Source organism: Haplochromis burtoni, unplaced genomic scaffold (assembly GCF_018398535.1).
Source record: "Haplochromis burtoni strain Fernald_Lab_line unplaced genomic scaffold, NCSU_Asbu1 Contig_84, whole genome shotgun sequence".
Lineage (NCBI taxonomy): Eukaryota > Metazoa > Chordata > Actinopteri > Cichliformes > Cichlidae > Haplochromis > Haplochromis burtoni.
In genome coordinates this window covers 899,406-918,692 of record NW_024582445.1, presented here as the reverse complement: position 1 = coordinate 918,692, position 19,287 = coordinate 899,406, and the positions used below count along the sequence as shown (strand labels likewise).

General features: G+C 40.2%; 4 protein-coding genes across 5 annotated transcripts in view; 1 reads left to right on the top strand and 3 right to left on the bottom strand.

Annotated features, from left to right (window-relative positions):
- Positions 1-2,098: 2,098 nt before the first annotated feature.
- Positions 2,099-5,689, top strand: pnrc2 (proline-rich nuclear receptor coactivator 2). The gene is made up of 3 exons (XM_005925535.2): positions 2,099-2,309; positions 2,842-3,061; positions 3,282-5,689. Exon 3 carries the CDS (start codon positions 3,305-3,307, stop codon positions 3,773-3,775), a length of 471 nt encoding a protein of 156 aa, XP_005925597.1. The 5' UTR covers positions 2,099-2,309; positions 2,842-3,061; positions 3,282-3,304; the 3' UTR covers positions 3,776-5,689.
- On the bottom strand, positions 5,445-14,331 carry srsf10a (serine and arginine rich splicing factor 10a). Its single transcript, XM_005925537.3, has 6 exons — positions 14,128-14,331; positions 12,121-12,225; positions 11,135-11,238; positions 10,863-11,031; positions 7,575-7,625; positions 5,445-7,481 (listed from the first exon to the last, which is right to left on the bottom strand). The coding sequence occupies exons 1-6, from the start codon at positions 14,190-14,192 to the stop codon at positions 7,223-7,225; spliced, it is 753 nt and encodes a 250-aa protein (XP_005925599.1). The 5' UTR covers positions 14,193-14,331; the 3' UTR covers positions 5,445-7,222.
- Positions 14,332-15,260: 929 nt separating this feature from the next.
- On the bottom strand, positions 15,261-16,437 carry fabp10a (fatty acid binding protein 10a, liver basic). Its single transcript, XM_005925533.2, has 4 exons — positions 16,269-16,437; positions 15,990-16,162; positions 15,517-15,606; positions 15,261-15,391 (listed from the first exon to the last, which is right to left on the bottom strand). Exons 1-4 carry the CDS (start codon positions 16,333-16,335, stop codon positions 15,341-15,343), a joined length of 381 nt encoding a protein of 126 aa, XP_005925595.1. The 5' UTR covers positions 16,336-16,437; the 3' UTR covers positions 15,261-15,340.
- myom3 (myomesin 3) overlaps positions 16,298-19,287 on the bottom strand; it is a 72,267-nt gene continuing 69,277 nt past the window's right edge. For both annotated transcript variants that reach the window (XM_005925534.2, XM_042222347.1), the window contains 5 exons: positions 18,391-18,554; positions 18,258-18,294; positions 18,077-18,099; positions 17,913-17,968; positions 16,298-17,831 (listed from right to left, as the gene is read on the bottom strand). In XM_005925534.2, the coding sequence (XP_005925596.1) occupies positions 17,562-17,831; positions 17,913-17,968; positions 18,077-18,099; positions 18,258-18,294; positions 18,391-18,554 (550 nt within the window). In that variant the 3' untranslated portion in view covers positions 16,298-17,561. The remainder of the gene's footprint in view (positions 17,832-17,912; positions 17,969-18,076; positions 18,100-18,257; positions 18,295-18,390; positions 18,555-19,287) is intronic.

Below are 19,287 nucleotides of genomic sequence, written 5' to 3'. Positions count from 1 at the left end.
CCAAGATCCTGTGGGACTTCCAGATACAGACGGACAAAATGGTGGTGGCTAACCAACCGGACATAGTGGTGGTAGACAAACAGAAGAAGACGGCCGTAGTGATCGATGTAGCGGTTCCGAATGACAGCAATATCAGGAAGAAGGAACACGAGAAGCTGGAGAAATACCAAGGGCTCAGAGAAGAGCTCGAGAGGATGTGGAGGGTGAAGGTAACGGTGGTCCCCGTGGTAATCGGAGCACTAGGTGCGGTGACTCCCAAGCTAGGCGAGTGGCTCCAGCAGATCCCGGGAATAACATCGGAGATCTCTGTCCAGAAGAGCGCAGTCCTGGGAACAGCTAAGATACTGCGCAGGACCCTCAAGCTCCCAGGCCTCTGGTAGAGGACCCGAGCTTGAAGGATAAACCGCCCGCAGGGGCGTGCTGGGTGTTTATATATATATATATATATTTACATATGAAAATACTTCTGTCAACTACACGTCAACAATAACTTTTTCATCTGAAAAGGTATTTTTTCCTGTTTGGTTTCAGTGGTTCATTCCAAATATGCTCTGTGGGCATTTTTCACAGAAAACCATCTGCGGCTGGCACATCTTCAAAAAAAAAAAAAAGTGTTATCTGAGTGTACCAACTTCATCTGCGCACTGTGGTGCTAACTAAATAAATCATAACAGTAGGGATGAGAAGGACCTCCAATTTAATGTGCCTGTTTTACCCAAACCCACTTATAGATCAATTTCACCATGGGTTTCATTTTAATATTTAAATTCTGTAAATTATGTGTTACTTTTATAGCATATTAAGTTTCTTTGTTAAGTAACTAATGCACAAGGTTTAATTTGAATATGTTTACTGAGAGTACAGATTTTCTTTATATGTACTGAACTTATTGCTGAGCTGTGTGAAACTGCTTCTGTACTTTCCCCACTTCCCTTTGTGTGGGCATATGACAAACATTTTGCACCATTCAAGTTCATATTCATAACTTCAATCACTTGTTTGTAGGCCAACAGGACTCCGTAAACAATCAGGCCAATAGATAATCTGTAATTTTGTTCTTTTTCTCTGTGTGAGGAAAAAAGTTTCCATCCAACTTTCCAATTGTACACTATCTGTGTGACGTGTTGACACTGCTTGGCTTCTGCAGCCAGTCAAATATGGCGAGTAGTCCTTTCCACCCCCCATGTGTTTCTAGCGACCTACCCAGTCTCTGGGTGACCTACTTTCCGTACGTAGCTGACTCTTGATTGGCACAGCCCCATTTCAGAGATTACTTTGCTTTGGGGAGTGTCCTGCCTTGCCATGGCCTTCAGCCTTCAGCAGCGTTGTGCAACTCTTTAAAAATCCAGGCGAGAAAAGAAGGCAAGGCCTCGATGACACAGACCGATGACACTTAGCCCTGCCCGCGCTCATAAAACCTACTGGAAGACTGCCATGGAAGTCAAACCTCAAAGTCCTTTGAAAAGATTGGGAGGAAAAGTGAGACCAACATTAAAGGGACAAACAGGGTAATATATGTAATATAGCCCCCCAACCCTTATTAAGACCTCTACCCAATGAATTTAAATAAAACAAAACACTTTTGGGATGGACAACCCCTCATAGACATTGTTATTACAGCCTGTTGCTGCTGTGTCAAGTGGGCATAAAAAGGGTTAACCTGACAAAGCAAGAAATGTGATAAAACAAACCAAAACAGTTTCCTGTGGCACAAACCTCAGTAAATCTAAACACTGGACGTGTTTACAACCTAACCGAAGGGGTAGCGTACATGCTTGGTGTCTTGGTGTTACATAACACTTAACTGCCTCTATGCTCACTCTAAACCTTTATGTAATGTTTTACGTGCCATCTCGGGTATTTCCTGTCTATTACGTTAACTTCCAGAGCCCGAAAGTGGTGTTTTTTTTTCTTCTTTATTTCACTTCTCTCGGGAAATACCCGAGCTCCAACAAAGGCAAGGAGAGGAGGGTCGGCAATTAACGTCACCAGTCTGGCAACAGGCAACTTGTCGACTGCCTCTTCGGTGATTGGTTGTTTATTTCGTAGTCGCTTTATGATTGGTTAGATTTGCGTTGCAAGGGAGTACATACCGCTGCTGTAGAGTCCATTTTGTCGCAATTCTGAGTCGGGAGAGAGAGAAGTGAGATCTCTTCACCGGCCTTTAACACCAAATAAGCTTCGAGAGTGACGGATTTGTAGGAGATATAGTTTGCTGTGCTTCCTACATAGTCCGTAGAGGGAGTTTAGAAGCTAACTGTAAATTCTTTTCTGACGAAAGGCTTTAACAACCAAGCCTGAAGAAGTCGGTAAGAAACAGTTTTGTACCTCGTCGCCATATTAAACCGAGTTTCTTTGTTTTGGTTCTGTGCCAAAGTAGAGCGTCCTAGATCATAAAAAAAACCCGTTAGACTTTGAACCACTGGATTTGCTAATTAATTAAATGATCCTATATGAAGGGTATACAAACTATTTCGTTTTATTATTAATTTACTACACAAGAACAAGGGAAAAATTGGCCGCAGTTTAAGCCCAGCCTGAGCAAACAGAAGTGGGCTATGATGTCGCACTTTTCTTACATAACATTTTCGTGTGATAATCGCTATAGATTACAAGTTTTATGCAGGGTTTTTATAAATGTAATGGCGAGGAAATGTCATTTTGTCGGTACTTCAATGTTATGTAATAGAATATTTGAAGAAAACGTCAGTTCCCAGTCACACGTCACAACACTGTGAGCGCTATTGTTATGTTGAGTCCTGTCTATTTAGCATATCTAATGGACGTTAAGTCCTGTCAAGTTAGCATATCTGATAAGCGTCTTTTGATAATGCCCTGAAGGGTCGGCGACTTCTTGGAGTATCGTGCGCCGAGGTGAATTGATGTTCAGCTCGGCTTCACGAGAAAACAACGCTTATTGGCACATGAAAACCTCAGACCCTGCTGGACACAAATGTGCAGCGAGAGGTAGACAGAAGACTACTTCGAGGACCTGGGGCCCTATTGGAGGAGAAAGATTGAAGAGAGACGTCTACTCGGTTAACTTTCTGACAACAAAGAGGTGAGCTGGCGCTGTTTTCCTGGTGTCCGTGTGGGGGATGGGCGAGCCTCGCTGTCTGGTGTTTCTGCACGTAGTCTCTGTACTTGTTTTTATTGTGATGTGGTGCGCCTGTGCTCGCGGTTGGTGGTAAACAACTTGCGCTGTAATTGCATAGATTATTAGCTTGAATAGAAATGTATAACCAGAGTTTATTTTTAATAATACTATTCTCACAATTTAGGTGACACGTAGAGCAAAAGCAGTATGGGAGGTGGAGAGAGGTACAACATTCCAGTTACCCACCCTGAGCGCCCTTTGGCCAAGAAGAACCACCAGCTTGGCCGGGCAAAGCAGCGAAGCCGTGACCAGAACGGAGCAGCTGCATCCGTAGGGGGGGCAGGGGGCCTTCACCACCACAGCCACCGACGGGGCGAGAAAGGCGCTGCCTACCACAGGTCTCCAGAGACACGGCAGGCCGTGTCTGCAGAGAAGAATGCTTCTGTCCGTTTTTCCACCAACTATGATCAGAACTGGGAGGGTGCAGTGTCTCATCTCAACACACTCCTGGCAACCCAAGGCAGCCCAAGCTATGCAGGGCCTAAATTCAGTGAGCCACCTTCACCCAGTGTTTTGCCCAAACCCCCTAGTCACTGGGTGTCTTTCCCTATCGGCTCCTGTGACAACAGGGAAGTTATGACCTTCCAGCTCAAGAGCCTCCTGAAGGTGCAGGCCTGATGGGGGTGATACCAGTTCTTCATTTAAAGAAAAAAAATAAGCCAATGCATGGACCCACCCACCAGGAACGCCTCAGTTCTGTAGTATTTTTAGCTCTTTTCTTTTTCTCTCCTTTTTTTGGCTGACCTTCAAAGTTGGTGGATGCTTGACAGGAGCAATGTTTTGCAATTCCTGTTTACCATCCATTTTAAAAAAACTGATCATTTAAAATTTACAGAATTGCAGCCTTGCTGGTCGGTGATGCCTTTAGCGGAGTTTCTGTGACTATGACAAACTGGATATTCTTTGTACTTATGTTTTGTTTTGTTATTTTTAATCTTGGCTGCCAAGGCAGATTGAGTGTGCTTTTTTCCCCAAACAAGGATGGTAACATTAGTCAGGTAAATTCCCATCACTTTTACGGTCCACTTCTTTGGACAGACATGGTGTTTCATTTATGTTTCTATGAAGAATGATCTTTGGAGTTATCTCCTTAAGCTTTAGGTGCTAAAGCAGGTTCATATTTGTAGCAATTTTATTTCTTTTAATCAAGGGCCCACTGTTGTTTATATATCACATTCATTGTTTGGCTAAAGAAGGCACTCAACTGCAGTTCTGCAGGGAAAAAAAGATATTTTACAGGAGATGAGCTGTAGTGTAACTACAGGTTAATGGTATAACCTCAAACGAAGGGTAGTAAGAGACCATGGCACACTGGCTTTGGACCACCAACTCACGTACCCTTTTTTACTGCGCTGTGCGCACATGCACTTGGAGTTGAGTGTGTCCAAGGTCTACAGCACTCTTATCATAGCATTATTTTGTATAAGTGCTTTCTGTTGTGGTTGTTGAAAGATGTATAATGTGCTGTGTATAACCAAAGCAATGTTTTGCTTTTCTTTTTTTGGACATTTGGGCAGAAGGCAGTGTTGCCATTTCCACTTGCCAACTCGAAGTGAATGGTTTGACGTCTCCTTGATCACCTGTTCATCTGTTCTGATCAGTACCGTTACTGCTCCTCAGTCTCTGCCTCTTCAGGACAGTGCCTGCAGCTCCAACATGCGGAAGGGGGCCTTGCTTAAATGTGGGACTACTGAGTTTTGTTTTCTCAAAAAAACTCCACATTGCCTGGCCCTGTTGGCTGTATGCTTTTGTGCACAAGGCGAGACAGAGCTAAGGAATGTTTCTGAAGAGGCCCAAGCGCCTCAATGTGAGACAGGAGGCTGGTGTTTGTGTTTACAAATTAAGTCTCAATGGTTAACTACCCCATAATCAACAGACACTTGCTGCCTGTTGTCTCTTGCACTTCTGTCCCTTAACCTTCTGCACTGCAATCAGACTGTTTTCTTTTTTTCATAAGTTACAGGCCAGGATGCTGTTCAATTAACGGAGGCGTAATTGACTATCTTCTATGGATTCTCTTTCAGTTCTCTGTTGAGGCTCTTTGCTTTCCCTTTGCAGAATTGGAGCCATTCATGGCCAGCTTAAAGATGACAAAACAAAGTATGAAAGCTTGTGAGTTCAAGAGCCATGTAAATAATGAACTGTATAAAACACTTGTAGCATATGTACATTTGCAGGCCAAGTTTGTGGCCTGTTTGACAAAAGTATTTTTAGTAATAACACTGAATGTATGAGACATGCTAAGGTCATGTCTTGACTTCAATACTGAAGAATATTTTTGTTAAAAAAAAAAAAAAGCTGCCTATAGCATCTATCAGTACCCCTATACTCTGATCTTTCCAGAGTTATTGCACATTTTTTATTGTGTATTGTGCAGTGTAGGTTGAAAGATGCTAAATGGGAAAAACAAGTAAAATAGAAAAAAAACCTCCCAATTGGACTCTAGGAGACTTGCATATGTATAGATTTGAGTTGTGAATGTGCTTACAATGGTGTGTAAGCATAGCACTTTTTTATTTTGTTTTATTTTTTTACAAAAAAGAAAAACTGTGCCTAAGTTAAAACTCATACTGAAACTGACCATAATCATTGGTGGAAATTCCCAAGTTGACCAAATATTTTCCAGACATTTTCGGTTCTTGGCTGTTCTTCCGCCTGCTGACAATTGAAAATGTCTATTATTTTAATTACTGCCTTTTCTTGGTTCATGTAAACTTTTTTTTCTTGCCCAGACTAAATCATGCATGGCAGTCTCCATATTCAAAATTTAAATCAGTGAATTGGCTTTTTAATTTGTCCCTCGGATGAAATGTCACCAAGAACAATGAAATGTGCCCTGTTTACAATTGGTGTTAATTTGTTACAAAATGTAAAACAAGAAAGCACTCTTTGAATTGATGAAAAACTTGAACGAAAAAAAAAAACAACCTCAAACAAAAAATTAAATCCCCTCCCCTACCCCCCTACTTTGTGTTTGAGTATTTTTGACTTGATATAGTAACACTTGTTTGACACTACCTTTACAACACAGCTTGTTCAACTAGAGGAGTGTAAGAATGTATTTATTGTCAAAAGATATCAGGTATAACAGTTTAAACAAGGGAGTTACTTAGGGACACGAAAAACAATTGATTCTTATCTTTAGTATATTATTACATAACAAAATGACTATTATTGGGTACCAGCTGTATCAGCATATCTTTCATTGTCACAGCAATTACAATAACTATAGTATACAAGTTGGCCTGCTGAAATTAAACCAGACCAGGGCATGTTGTGAATACTGGCAAAGCAGGCCTTCAGTTTAATTTAACACATGTACAAAAAAAAAAAAAAAAAAGCAGGAGCCAAATGTGCTTTTCTTACAAACATAACAAAATTGTTTATTTACCTTTGGCAAGAGATTCCTCCGTATTCAAATAAGAAATGAAAGCAGGAAGCACAAGACTCCTTTCACACATGCACACCTTTCTATAAATACAACCTTTTAACATGTCTACTTGCACCCTGGTCTCTTCATAAAGGTCACAACAGCAGTTCTTAACACAGTTGGACCTTGAAGCATTCAACTTTGAGTGCATGCAGTTACATTGATAGATAGTGACGCACAAAATCATTGCTCTGCATGAGTTCCATAGCTCACTACAGTAGTAGCTTATATCCAATAATTTTTTTTTTTAAATTTACAATATAAGGTATTCTTCTGTTACGAACTTTCCCAATCCAGAAGGTAGCCTTCTCTCTGTGTGGTAGGGAATTGGTGCAGTTCTCAGCAGCAAGAGCAGGGAACCAAATGTTATACACGCTAGAGTCAATACTGATAATGCTTGTAGCTACAAAAGCAAAAATCTTGTGCACACATACTGTGGTTCTCCTGTCACTGCTGCTTGTACGTCTGGGGGGAAAAACAAACAAACAAAAAAAAAAACCCTGGGAGGAACGTAACAGAACATTATTAACCAGTTAATTAATCATTAACCAGATTAATGAAGCCAACAATGTGAAGTAATGCATGTCCAAAATGGCTAGAGGTGAACATTAAACAGGGCTTTGGAGAACAGTCTGTCAGTGGCCTCCAGACTTGCGTCCAGCCCAGGACCTGGAGCGAGAGCGTGACCGGGACATGGATCTAGAGTAGGAGCGTGATGGGGATCTCCTGACAGACTGTTTCTGGGATGGGTGGAAGTCTTCGGCAGGGCTGTGAGACCTGGACTGGCTCTTTTTACCTTTTGGTCTTGACCTGGACGCTGATGGGGAGCGGGAGGTGGAGTGTGAGGCCGTTTCATGGTGCGTTCTGTGGTGGTCACTGGGAGGAGCTTTGTGCCTATTGGGATTATCATTACAGTTACTATCATTACAGAGTACAGTGCCATGTTTATATGATTACTGAAATACAAGAGGACAGAAATGAGCCCACTTGTTATTTTCATGGCTTCTGCTTCTTCTGTGTCGGCTGTAGGATCGAGAGCTGAAGAGGGAACAAGAAAACAAAATTGCTGAGTTACTGTACAGTTTGAGTGAATTACTTCATATCCTTACAGCATGGCTTGCCTACATACAAGCAGTATATGGCTTCCTCTTTATTACATAAATTGTTTCCTGCAGAAACTGCCACGCTCGGACATCGTCCAAAGTTTCTGTGTACAAACCTGCAAACATCATGCCCTCTCACACGCTGCGCATGGCCCACACAATTACAGGAAACTACATTTATGGCACATGTCACAAGCAGATCATAACTAAAACATAGTCACAAATAAATATTTCACAAGAGGTGGTAGACTCACTCATGTCAGCACATAGAAATAAGTGCACAACAGCCACCAGGCACACAGCACATTCGTCTCAGAACACTGCAGAGTGTACAAGCTCTCCTTTAAAGTTAAATGACAGAGGGGAGGAACCACAGCAGGAACTGGTCTTATTGTGACTGGTCACTTTCAAAGCAATGACACTCCAAACTTGCTAAATGACTGCTTTAGTTAACTGTGTTGCACAAAGTTGCAATCAGCCAACAGCATGAGAGCCATTTCAGACTGTGTTCACTTACATTTTGGTAAATGAAGTTCACAGAATTGTTTTTTTTTTTTTTTTTTTTTTTTAAATGTAATGACAACTGTCAATTAATTTAATATTTAAATGTAAAAAACAAACAAACAAAAAACAGAATTCCAAGGAATGTATTGCATATCAGTTTGTAATTATGAGGAAATTAATACTAAATATAGGCTCTACTTTAAAGTTCCACCAGAGAGACGAGTGATACACCCACCATGTTTCCTCAATCCATCATTCACCCATCAGTTTTCTTTACCGCTTATTCCACTCAGGGTTGCAGGGGCAGGATATGAAGCCTATCTCAGGGTTGAGAGGTGGGCTATAACCTGGATAGGTCCCCAGCTCATCATGAGAATAGCAAGTTGCTAATTTGCATAATTCAAAATTGCAACATAGTCAACCGAGCAATTCTTTGAGGGATGTTGAAAAGCTGGTTAAGCTCTCGTTTCAATACCCTTGACATATTAAACAGTTATACCGGTAAACGTAAAAGACAGTGAAAGACAGAAACCCAAACTCAAGTCAGTCACAAGCTAGTGCACTCCTAGACCAGAGTCTAGATAAATGGGAGGGTTATGTGTAGAAGGGCATGCAGTGTAAAAACTGTGCCAAATCAAATAATTTTAATGTGGATCTATCTGCTATAGTTAAAAGTACATTTGTGAAAAAGCCACATTAACCGCTTGTTACGTTATCATTAAAGTAGTGGCCAGTCGCAATAGCTAATAATCAAACAAAAACGTTAAAGTGAGGGATAAGAAGAAAATGAGAAAAAGTCCAGCCTGTATAACGTCCTAATTTAACAGAATAACAATTAGTTATGTCTAAAAAGTGTTATGTTCGCAAAATCCCAGATTGAAGCTGAGAAAACAAACAAACGAAAACAACAAACAGTCACATATATACGTAAAATTCTGCCAGCCCCTGCAGTACCCCACCCCCACCCTTTGTATTATATACGTGAATACATACATGTAAACACAAAAGATTTCTTACAGCAGGCAAGTTCTGACAGGGTTGTAGCTCCTGGATTAGGTAGATTTGATGTGTGATCATGTGTATGTTTTAATGCATGTTTTTGTCTCAGGTTTTGTCACAAAACAATTTCAAAGCCAAGTCAAAGCTGGCTAAACTAAATGAGACATTTTTCAAAACATTTTTGTAAGTAGAAAAGTTAAAGTTTGTCATTTTGTCCACAATTGCCTACAGTCTCTCTTTAAACCACTATTTTCTCTGCTGCAGTGTGCAGCTCGTTAGATCCTCAGCTCTGGTCTTCAGATCTAGTTCAACAAACCTCTGGATTCTCTGCTCGGTTCAGCTATTGTTCCCCTGACACTGCACAGCCAGTAACCTGTGTCGTTCTCCATTTGTCCATAATAAGTTGTGACTCACTGTCCACAGGCTGCTACATTACTGATGACAGGTGGCTAATGTTGCTATCATTTAGTTGCTAATAGTTAAACGGCAAATGTTAGCATGTTAACATTTATGATAACTCCAAATTCCTGAAGTGTTGTTCAATGCTCTCCGGTGGCAAAGAGGGCAGCTATTGGCCCTTCTATAGCTTGACCAGCCTGTGAAAAAAAACTTTTATTTTTATATTATTAAATATTGATACAATTAATATAACACTGTATATTTTATGTTGTGGATTTGGATTGCATAACGTTATTAAAGCTTTGATATAAATATGGGTTACTAAACCCTATGTCCCCATTTCGTTGAGTCACCCCTGTTGCAGGTATTGCTGTGATATAAAGTAGGACAGCTGCTTGCAGCTTTTAGCTAGCTGCCTAATCTAAACATCTTATCAGACTAAGCTAACAGCCCATCTCCATATTTTAACTTCAGTAGCTTTACTGTAGATTTTCCTTGTGGAAAAAACAAAAATGAGGATGGCTACAGAGTTTGCTTCTCTTCACGTTGAAGGTTTTTAAACAGGTGATTTGATGGAGAACTCCCACCAGCTTTTTCCAAATAAAGGTTTTAATAATGCTTGCAGGAATAAGTGCTGCTGTTTTGCACACTAGAAAATGTTTGCTTTAACCCCAGCTGAGCTCAGCATCTCAGTAACTGCTCTGCCTCTGCACTGTCTACCCACACAGAGCAGAGGCAGAGTGCCAACTACCCACACGGCATCTCCCTGATAAACTATGACAGCATCTTCCCTGCTGCTGTTGTGTTATCCGTTTTTTTGTTGAAAAATTGGGGGCTGCTTGGGCTCAATGTTGTAATATTTTTCTAATTTGCACATGTGCGCCAGATATATTTCTATTGCATATTTATTTTTAATACAAAACGTGTGTGAAACGCTTGCACTTACATAATGACATCTGAGTGCTACAGAGTTTAAACAAAGCAGTGAAGCAAAAAATTTGCACTGAGAATTTTATTTATATTCATGTTACTCGAATTGTTGCAGCCCCAGTATGTACACACACGTCCCCCCCCCCCACTCTATTGAGTCATAAATTGCCCCTCCATCTTTCCCCTTTCTTTTTTCCTCCTCCTTTGCAAGTGCCTGGTTTCAGAGCTGCAAACATCCATAGAGCACTCCTTCACACTTACTACATTTATATAATTATGTTTTTGGTGAACTTTAATGTCTTATATTCTTTAAAAGGTGTAAAAGTTGCCAAGAACTCACTCTCTAGGGCTCTCAGACCTCCGAGGGCGACGGTCAAAAGAAGGGCTCCGGGACCTGCGGCGATCATAACTGCGACTCCGTGATCGTCTTCTGCGGGTATCCCGATCATCCTCATAGCGAGAGAAACTGCGAGGGGAGTGGCGCTCCTTGGCCTTCATCTGATTAGGGGCTTTATTGACAAATCCACATCAAAAGGTTATGTAACAATACAACACATTTCCCAAAAGGAGATGGTGCAGTTAAGCTCAAGTAGGAATGCCAATGGGTCATACTCTTGCGGTCTCCCTGTGCAAACTGGATCTCAATCTGGCGCCCGCAAACCCATTTACGATCCAGGTTGTGAAGAGCATCTTCTGCATCCCGGACATCTTCAAACATGCTGGATTGTTAAGGACTTTTAATTTGGAAAGGTGGAGCTGAAAGCTGCACGCATGCAATAATAAAAAAAAATAAATAAAAAAAAACAGCAAGCAGCTGCAACACAAGTAAAATAAAAAGCAAACACACAAAAAAAACAAACAAACAAAAAAAAAAAAACACCACACAGCTACTGGATCAGTGAGGCCAAAAATGTATAAGAGTAATTCATCATCTCAGCATATTTCTTTCATTTATAATTGACCGTCTTCCGTAATACCAACTCAAATTATGTAACATTAAAAATAGGCCCATTTGTGACTTCAAATTGTGAAGACAAGACAAATACTAATGGTGATCAGATTGGGTAGGATACAAAAAGTCTGGCTTGTTACCTTTAACATGCTTGACCTTCAGCTTGATCTTTATAGCCTTGGCAGAAGAACTTGAGGTTTCCTGCTTGTCTTTGCCCAATAAACACTTTTCTTTTCCTCCCTTTGGTAGACAAATGGAAGCCTGGAAGCTCTCTTTTTTGTCCTCTTTGTATCTTCATGCTTTTGCTCTGTCTTTATTTTCCAAATTCCACTACTGCTTGTCGCCTGGATGTCTTTGGCTTGAATCTACTCTACAACCGCCTTTCAACTTTCTTTGGTGTGGGGTCTCCATACCTGTATCTTTACCATTCTGAGGCAACAACAGAAGAAATATTGGTTAGGAGTATATTTAATGCTAGAAGCATTAAAAAACAAACAAAAAAAACAATTACATTACAAAAACTCCTCTTAAAAGGGAAATATTAAATCAGGTGTTACTCAATTCACTGCACCCAACAGATCAGAGTTGATGCTTTACAATCCATTAGTGAAAAAGTACGAACATAAACTGAAAGAATAAAGGATATTGAATGTAAGCAAATCCTCTTGGTCGTCGTGTATAGAAGTCAAGTGGAATGTAGACATCTACAATAGGCCCATAACGACCAAACTCACGCCGTAAATCCTCTGGCCTAAAGTGTCATGAAATAAGCACATTTATTCTGCTGGCTACCATATGAATTTGGCTCGAGTCCAGTGTGCAGCACATACACAAGAGTTGGCGCCAGCAAAGCATCGGACATTGCTTAACAGCAAATAAACCGAATTACTTTCTTACTCATAAGGAAGTTTCCTCATCAGGACATTTAAGGTGAATTTGTGCAATTTAACCAGAAACTGTCTTTTTCACATATTCATTGCGGCCATAAAACCCATATATGGCACTTTTCACAGAAGTGATTTTTTTATTTTGTGAAATCAACCACACTTAAAAATCTACTTATTATCTTTAATAATAAGTACTTTAAGTCATACTATTCACATTTAGGCCTCTAGATTATCAAACAGAACTCATTACGCTAATTTCCAAATACATTTTTTATTTTAATCTTGGCAGCAGAAACAATGTAGCACAAAGGCAGTTACACCTTAGGGATACCAATGTCCCCAGTTAGGAAGCATAACCCATTGTGAATCCATTTGACCTGATTTGGTGCCAATGTTGTAGCTGGCATCATGACATTCGTCATGGCATCTCCAGGCTCGCTCACACCTGGCACATGTACTCACTGTGGACTTGCATCCGTGAAGACAACGGGCTAGTTCTATGTGTTGTCTGGTAATGCCAAACACAGTGTATGGCATGTGAGCACATGTCTTACTAAAGGATGCCCTACATAGTCTTTGGTCAGAAACACACACATGAGCAAGGCTCTGTTCATCTTCACACAAAGGAGCAGATACTGGTCCTTTTGCTGGGTCAATTCCCTTCTATGGCCCCGTGAAACTCCCCTGAAGGAATGGGCTGTCTTCTGGGATCGCCTCAACAGTCTTGTGGAGTCAGTCAGCACTCCTGACTGTTATTCAGTCAGAATAATACCAATTCTATTTGAGGGACTCTTTGGAAAGGATACGCATTGGCTAAAATTTCAAAACACTCAAAAGACATTCTGTTTAAAATAAAATTTAAAATGCCTTTACTCTCATAGCACAGTCAAGCAAGTGCCTGAACTTTTTGTTTAAGCTTAAACAGCCATGCCCTGAGGATAAAGGCCTTTTGAACTTCATTTGAAAACAGAGCACCTTGAAGTGCATTGAGATCCCTTCCACTGCCTTAAGCCTGTGCTGGGAGACAAATCAAACCTCGTGACAGGGCTTAAAGATGTGCAATCCTGTAAGAGGTGGACTATCTCTGTAACTCGAATGGACCACAGTCTTATGATGTCAGCAATGACATGGGCACCAGCAAAAAGTAAAACAAGAAAATAAGTGAGAGGGGATATAGAGAGAGGCCACCACCTTCAAAACCCATTCTGTTGTATTGTTGCCTCTCCAATCCACCTGTTATCACTTTCACGTGCACCAAAGCAGATAAAATGAATTCACTATTTATATGCCCGAAGTTTTAATTGGCTGTAATGTTCAAGTGTTGCCTTAATATTTTTAATTATTTTTTTAATGATAGGAAGGACATAAAATTAAATTCCATAATTAAAAAGTGCATAGTGCAAAAGTGCGTAAACTACAGATATTGTAGTTTACTTGCAGGAACTGCTGCTGTCCAGCCTTTAGTTCAGTTTCAAAGACGTATTTCAGTCGTTTATTTTTTTTGTCCCCTCAGACAGGTCAGGGTGTAGCGTTAACTTCAGTAACAACACGAATGTTTCAGCTTCTTATTTCTAAGTATTACCAAATATTACACGGTTGTGTTGTCCGTAGCCAGCTTCTCTGTTCGGAGTCGCTCTCTGACCGTTAACGTCAGTTTCCTAATTTTGATGATGACATCACGTTGACATGTTTGCTAACTAACTAGCGTCACATTTAGCCTGACCATGCCTGCTTGCACGCCGGCGGGGTTGAAAGTAACAACGTACCTGGACTCGTCGGCGATGTTTCTGACAAAAAGAGATGTATTCGGAGGCCTCAGGTATCTCGCCATTTTTCAGCGGCCCGTTGCTACTGTAGAGAGGCCGTGAATTCGTGTATTGCAGCTATCTGTACCGCAGCTGAGACAGGCTACGTGGTCAGTCAGAGCGCTCTCTCGGCACTGCGCATGCCTAGAAGTAAAACACGACGGTCTCTCTTGCTCTCTCTTTCTCAGACCTCAGACAGGGATGTCAATCTGACAGTTTACATTGTGGACCACATATAGGCTACTTTGAGCATAATTGGATCAGTGAAACTCCCTCTTCCTGTGAATGTAAAGAGGTTTAATTGCATTACAATTAAGTAGCAAACGAAATAAGTTTGTCAGCACGACTGGAAGACTTAAATGTGCAAAATTAAAGAAAAAATATTTAGTTCATTACTGAGACTGTCATGTAGTTATAAAGTTTTTGTTAATTCAATGTCTTTCGAATCCACAGAAATTCCTATGGTATATAACTGCCATTTAATTGTTGATCTATTATTTCATTACGTTATTATTGTGAATGGCCAAAGGGAGGGTCCTCATCAGCAGGAAATGTAATACAGTTAAAAGTCTAAAATCTGACCTTATGTGTGACAAATCTGTTTCATACTGTCTGTGATTATAAGAGAAACATATGGCAATCACAGAGTCCTGAAATTAAATGTAATTCCCTAAAAGTTAATGTTTTAAAATATTTGCCAAAATTTCCCTAAAATAACCTTATAAGCTTAAAGCTTCCTTAAGTTTTCACCTTAACCTTTCCTGATTTATAATTACTTTTTTATTTCATCAAACAGAAGCCAAATCCCCACACTGACCATAGAAACTGATTTATGCCTGCTCAAGCCCCCAGAACTATCCAAACCAGTATCACGGCATAGCGTGCATTAGACCCGCTAGTCCACTAGAGGATGGTGTGGATGTCAAGCCACAAGCACATTTCTCAATATAGCCGACATGGCAAACACAACTTTTATCAAATGCTTCTTTGCATGGATATCTTTTGTTTACCTAGTTAATATTTTATAAAACACGTTAGACACAGAAAAAAGGCCTCACAAAGCAATGACCTTATTAAGACCATTACAAATATAAGGGGACAGAAATATGACACACGCTGCTTTTTTTAATCAACACTTTTATTTAAATAGACACTGCTTTCTTCGCTGCCAAGTTTATATCCGTTTGCTCTTTCTGATGAGAGTTGTCGACCCAATGGTCAAAGTCTGAAATTGGATAAAGAAAAGAAAACACTTTTAAATTACAGACAATATTAAGATTATAATCCAGCAAATAGTTTGTTTGGTTTTTGATGCTGCTACTGTCTGAATTCTGGTAAGGTGGACTTTACCTCAACTATCTCTCCTCCTTTGAGCTCTTGGACGTGGCGGAGCCTGTCAGTTTTGCAGACCAGTTTGCCGCCCTCAATATTGACAATGCACTGCAGAGAAGTGGAAGAGACAATACACATAAAGAAACCCTCAAAACAGACAAGAAAATGAATTTAAACCCTTCACATCTTCAGGCCTACTAACATGTCATTTTATTTTACTTTACTTTTCCAGTAGGAAGAGGAGTATTCTTAGACACAGATGGCCGAACTTTAGTCAAACAGAAGCAGCAGATGCAGCAATAAGTGACCAATTTAACAGTGGTACTGTTGCCATAACACAAACTGGGGCAGTTTACTAAATATGAGTATGATTCACGAATAAAGAGAATGCAGCATTTTTTTAGTATCTCAAAAGTTGCATCATCCTGAAGTAAATTAGCATTCAAGATAATATTTCATATAAAAAAAGAAGTTAAATAAAAATGAGTAACCTTGAGCTTCTTGCCGTCCATGGTGGTGATATCAGCCTCCTTGCCGATGGTAAACGAGTTGGTCACGGACTTTCCGGGAGTCTTGGAGGTGATGACAAAGTCATTGCCACTCTGCTTGATCTCAGTGATTGGCTTGACATCCTTGGCCACTTTGATGACATCTTCTGGGAGCTCTGTTAAGCAGAACACATGTATATTGTTAATTTATGCACAATAACCTACAACTTCAGCTACTGAAAATAATCGATTTTTTTCTTTACCGCCCAGCTTTTTTCTCACCCATGGCCCTGAGGAACTCCTCATAGTTCTCCTGAGCATAGACCTGCCACGTTCCACTGAAGTCCATGTTGTTTAGAGGGTCTGGCTTCTCCTTCACTGAGGTGGCGGGAGGCTGAGGCAGCTGTGTGAAGCTCAACACAATGTGGATATTGCTAGCGTATGCCCCACCTTCTTATACTTGATGGTATAGGGCTCCCAGTGCTATGTCTAATGAGTAACAACGTCCTCTGAAGTAATCACATGTTTGAATAACCTGGAGTTCATTTATACCTATGTGGCGACACAGCGTTCACCAAAGGTCAATTCATATTGGTAAATTTAGTAAATTCAGTAAATTTAGCGTTTAAGAGCTTCACTGGTGTGAAAGATGTGCAAATCACACATGGACTTGGCAGTAAAATGCATGCCAGCCTATTTCACAGCTTGACTATTTTGATCCTCATTAGTATTATAAAGGAACAGCTATTCTTCTTTGAGGCTCCACTTGCAATTTATGACAAAGGATCTGAATCAGCAAAAGAGCACACAAACAAAGAATCGAACCTTTTATCAGAAGGATATCAAATCGTAGAGGAGTTTAAGGATGAAAAGAAGAAAATGCTAAATGAAAGCATTTCATAAACATGACTAATATGCAGACCTTAACTGAACCTCATTCACGTCTCCAGCCTGCTAATGTAAATCTACCACTCTGAGGTAAAGTAGAAAGGTTAATGACACTGCGGACTGTTTGCTTCCAGAGTGGAAAAGAAATCATTCATTGCAAAATCTATTTTAGAAGTAATCCACTAGAGAAAAATTGCTGTAAATCCCTTTATTCACTACACACACACACACACAAAATACAAATCTGCTTCAACGGAAACTAAGATCAGAGTTTAGGGTTTTTCAAAAGCACTTAAAGCGAGACTTATTGAAACTGTCAGCATGACCAAAAGCAGATAAATGACAAAATGCAGTGCAAATTCAGTGCTAGTGGAGCAAGTAAAAGCCAGCAAACTAGCTCCGTAATGTCAATTACATATCATATCTATATGTATCTAATTGCTTACAGAAAATGCTACCATTGTTTACTGCAGAACACTGGCTACTATAGTGGTATTTTATAAGATAATCAGCCGAAAAGAGTTTCATTAAGCAAAATACTAGACACATCCAATAAAGTAGAAGCAAATCCTGGTGTAGAGGATACTGTGGTTTGTTTGCAGGAAATTCTCAAAAGTAACATGTGCGCAGATCTTGGTAAACCCTCACTCCCTGCAGAAATATCGATTTTTGACTCAGTTTGGAGTCCTAACTCAACTCCACTGCATTAGCTGGAGGTTTCTCCCCATGCTTGTAAACACTCACGGTCACGTCAACCGTTTCAGAGCCGTACTTGTTGCGTACAAAGATGCTGTACTTTCCAGAATCTTCCATGTTGACATTGTTTATAGTGATGCTACTGCACTTGGGCGCCTTAGTGATTGTAAAGTGATCCTGGCTGAATATCTCCCTATCGTTACGAAGCCAGAAAATCTCTGGGGCTGGTTCGCCATCAATGTAGCACGTCAGACACAGAGACTGAAGAGAAGGAGCAAACAAGATATGAAATGGCAGGTCACAGAGAGAAGCACATATGCAAGATTTAAACAGTTATTGTACCTTGCCCTCCATAATGGCTACCACATCAGGAAGGCCTTTTGTCACTTTAGCCCGATCTGAAACAAAAAGGCAAAAATAACTCTCTGCTGGCATATGATGTAGAATCTTTTAATCTTTGCCACGGAAAGAAATGTCCTGGGATTAACACATAACCTATCACTCACTTTTCTCTGCAATGGCCAGCTGCCTGAGGGATGAAAACAAAGGGTTAGATCAAAATGAACTGCACAGTGTCAGGCAACGATAATCTGTTTTCAAGTAAGACCTCTGTCTTTTGGAAAACTGTTCTGTCAGTGTCAGTAAAAGCCTAGATATCTCATCCAGTGCATTGGGTGTAGCACTTACTTTAACCTCTGGTGCTCCAACAGAGCGTCATCAAAAGCTGTTGGGTGTTTGAAAAATAATCACAATAAAAAATCTGGGGAAAAAACGATCTCACAATCTAAAACCTTTAAACTAAAATGACATTTGCACTCACCTTTTCCCGACAGGTCAAGAAACCGTTTGTGTGTCTCTTTGCCATCAAACATCTCCAATGTGTATTTTCCTTTATCGCTCTCTGTTGGGTTAAAGATTTCAATCCAAACCTTCTGCATGCTGCTGCCAGGCTTTGTTCTGGCTTCCTCGTCAATCCTCTTCTCTCTAAGCATGGAGAAGAGCATGTACACAGTTATGTACTGCCGTATATTAAAGTTACTATATAATACAGTTATGTTAGATCAGTGTGGCAGCCAGTGAGAAATGATTTCCTTTACATCACAGCTAAAGCATTTTTAGCACTGATTAGTGCAAAGAGACTAATGAAAAATGGAATGGCGTTAAGGAGCCTTTAAAATATTCTCATTTGCTGTTATCATTGAATGATCCAGCAGGGGGTGCTAGCAGTTTAAGAATTTGAAGGCTGTTTCCAGGCTATGTTCTTTGTAAAGCATATGAGGAGGATGAATAGGATATTTTAGTGTGCAGATTTGCATGTACACATCAAAGACATCAAGGCTCTTTTATTTTTAGGTCTTTAACATGTAGCTGTTGAACTTTATTAGACGTTTTACAGCCTGTTCATGTAAGGGAAGCAGCCTCAGACTTTCCCATAAAAACAAGTATTGAGGTAAATTATCACGCAGTGGTAGATGAAGTACTCGGACAGCGGTACTAATATCACAGTTCTCCATTACAACGTACAACTATTACAATCCATTACATTGAAAATGTATTTATGGCATAAACAGAGGTTATTAGAGCAACTTGTTTCCTTTTACTGCTTTGCTATTGATGTGCAGGATAGATATATATAGAGATGTATAGAGAAAGTATCAAACTCTGGGATTTAGGAAGAAGATTCATCTTATCTTAGATTAAAAATTACTTCATTATA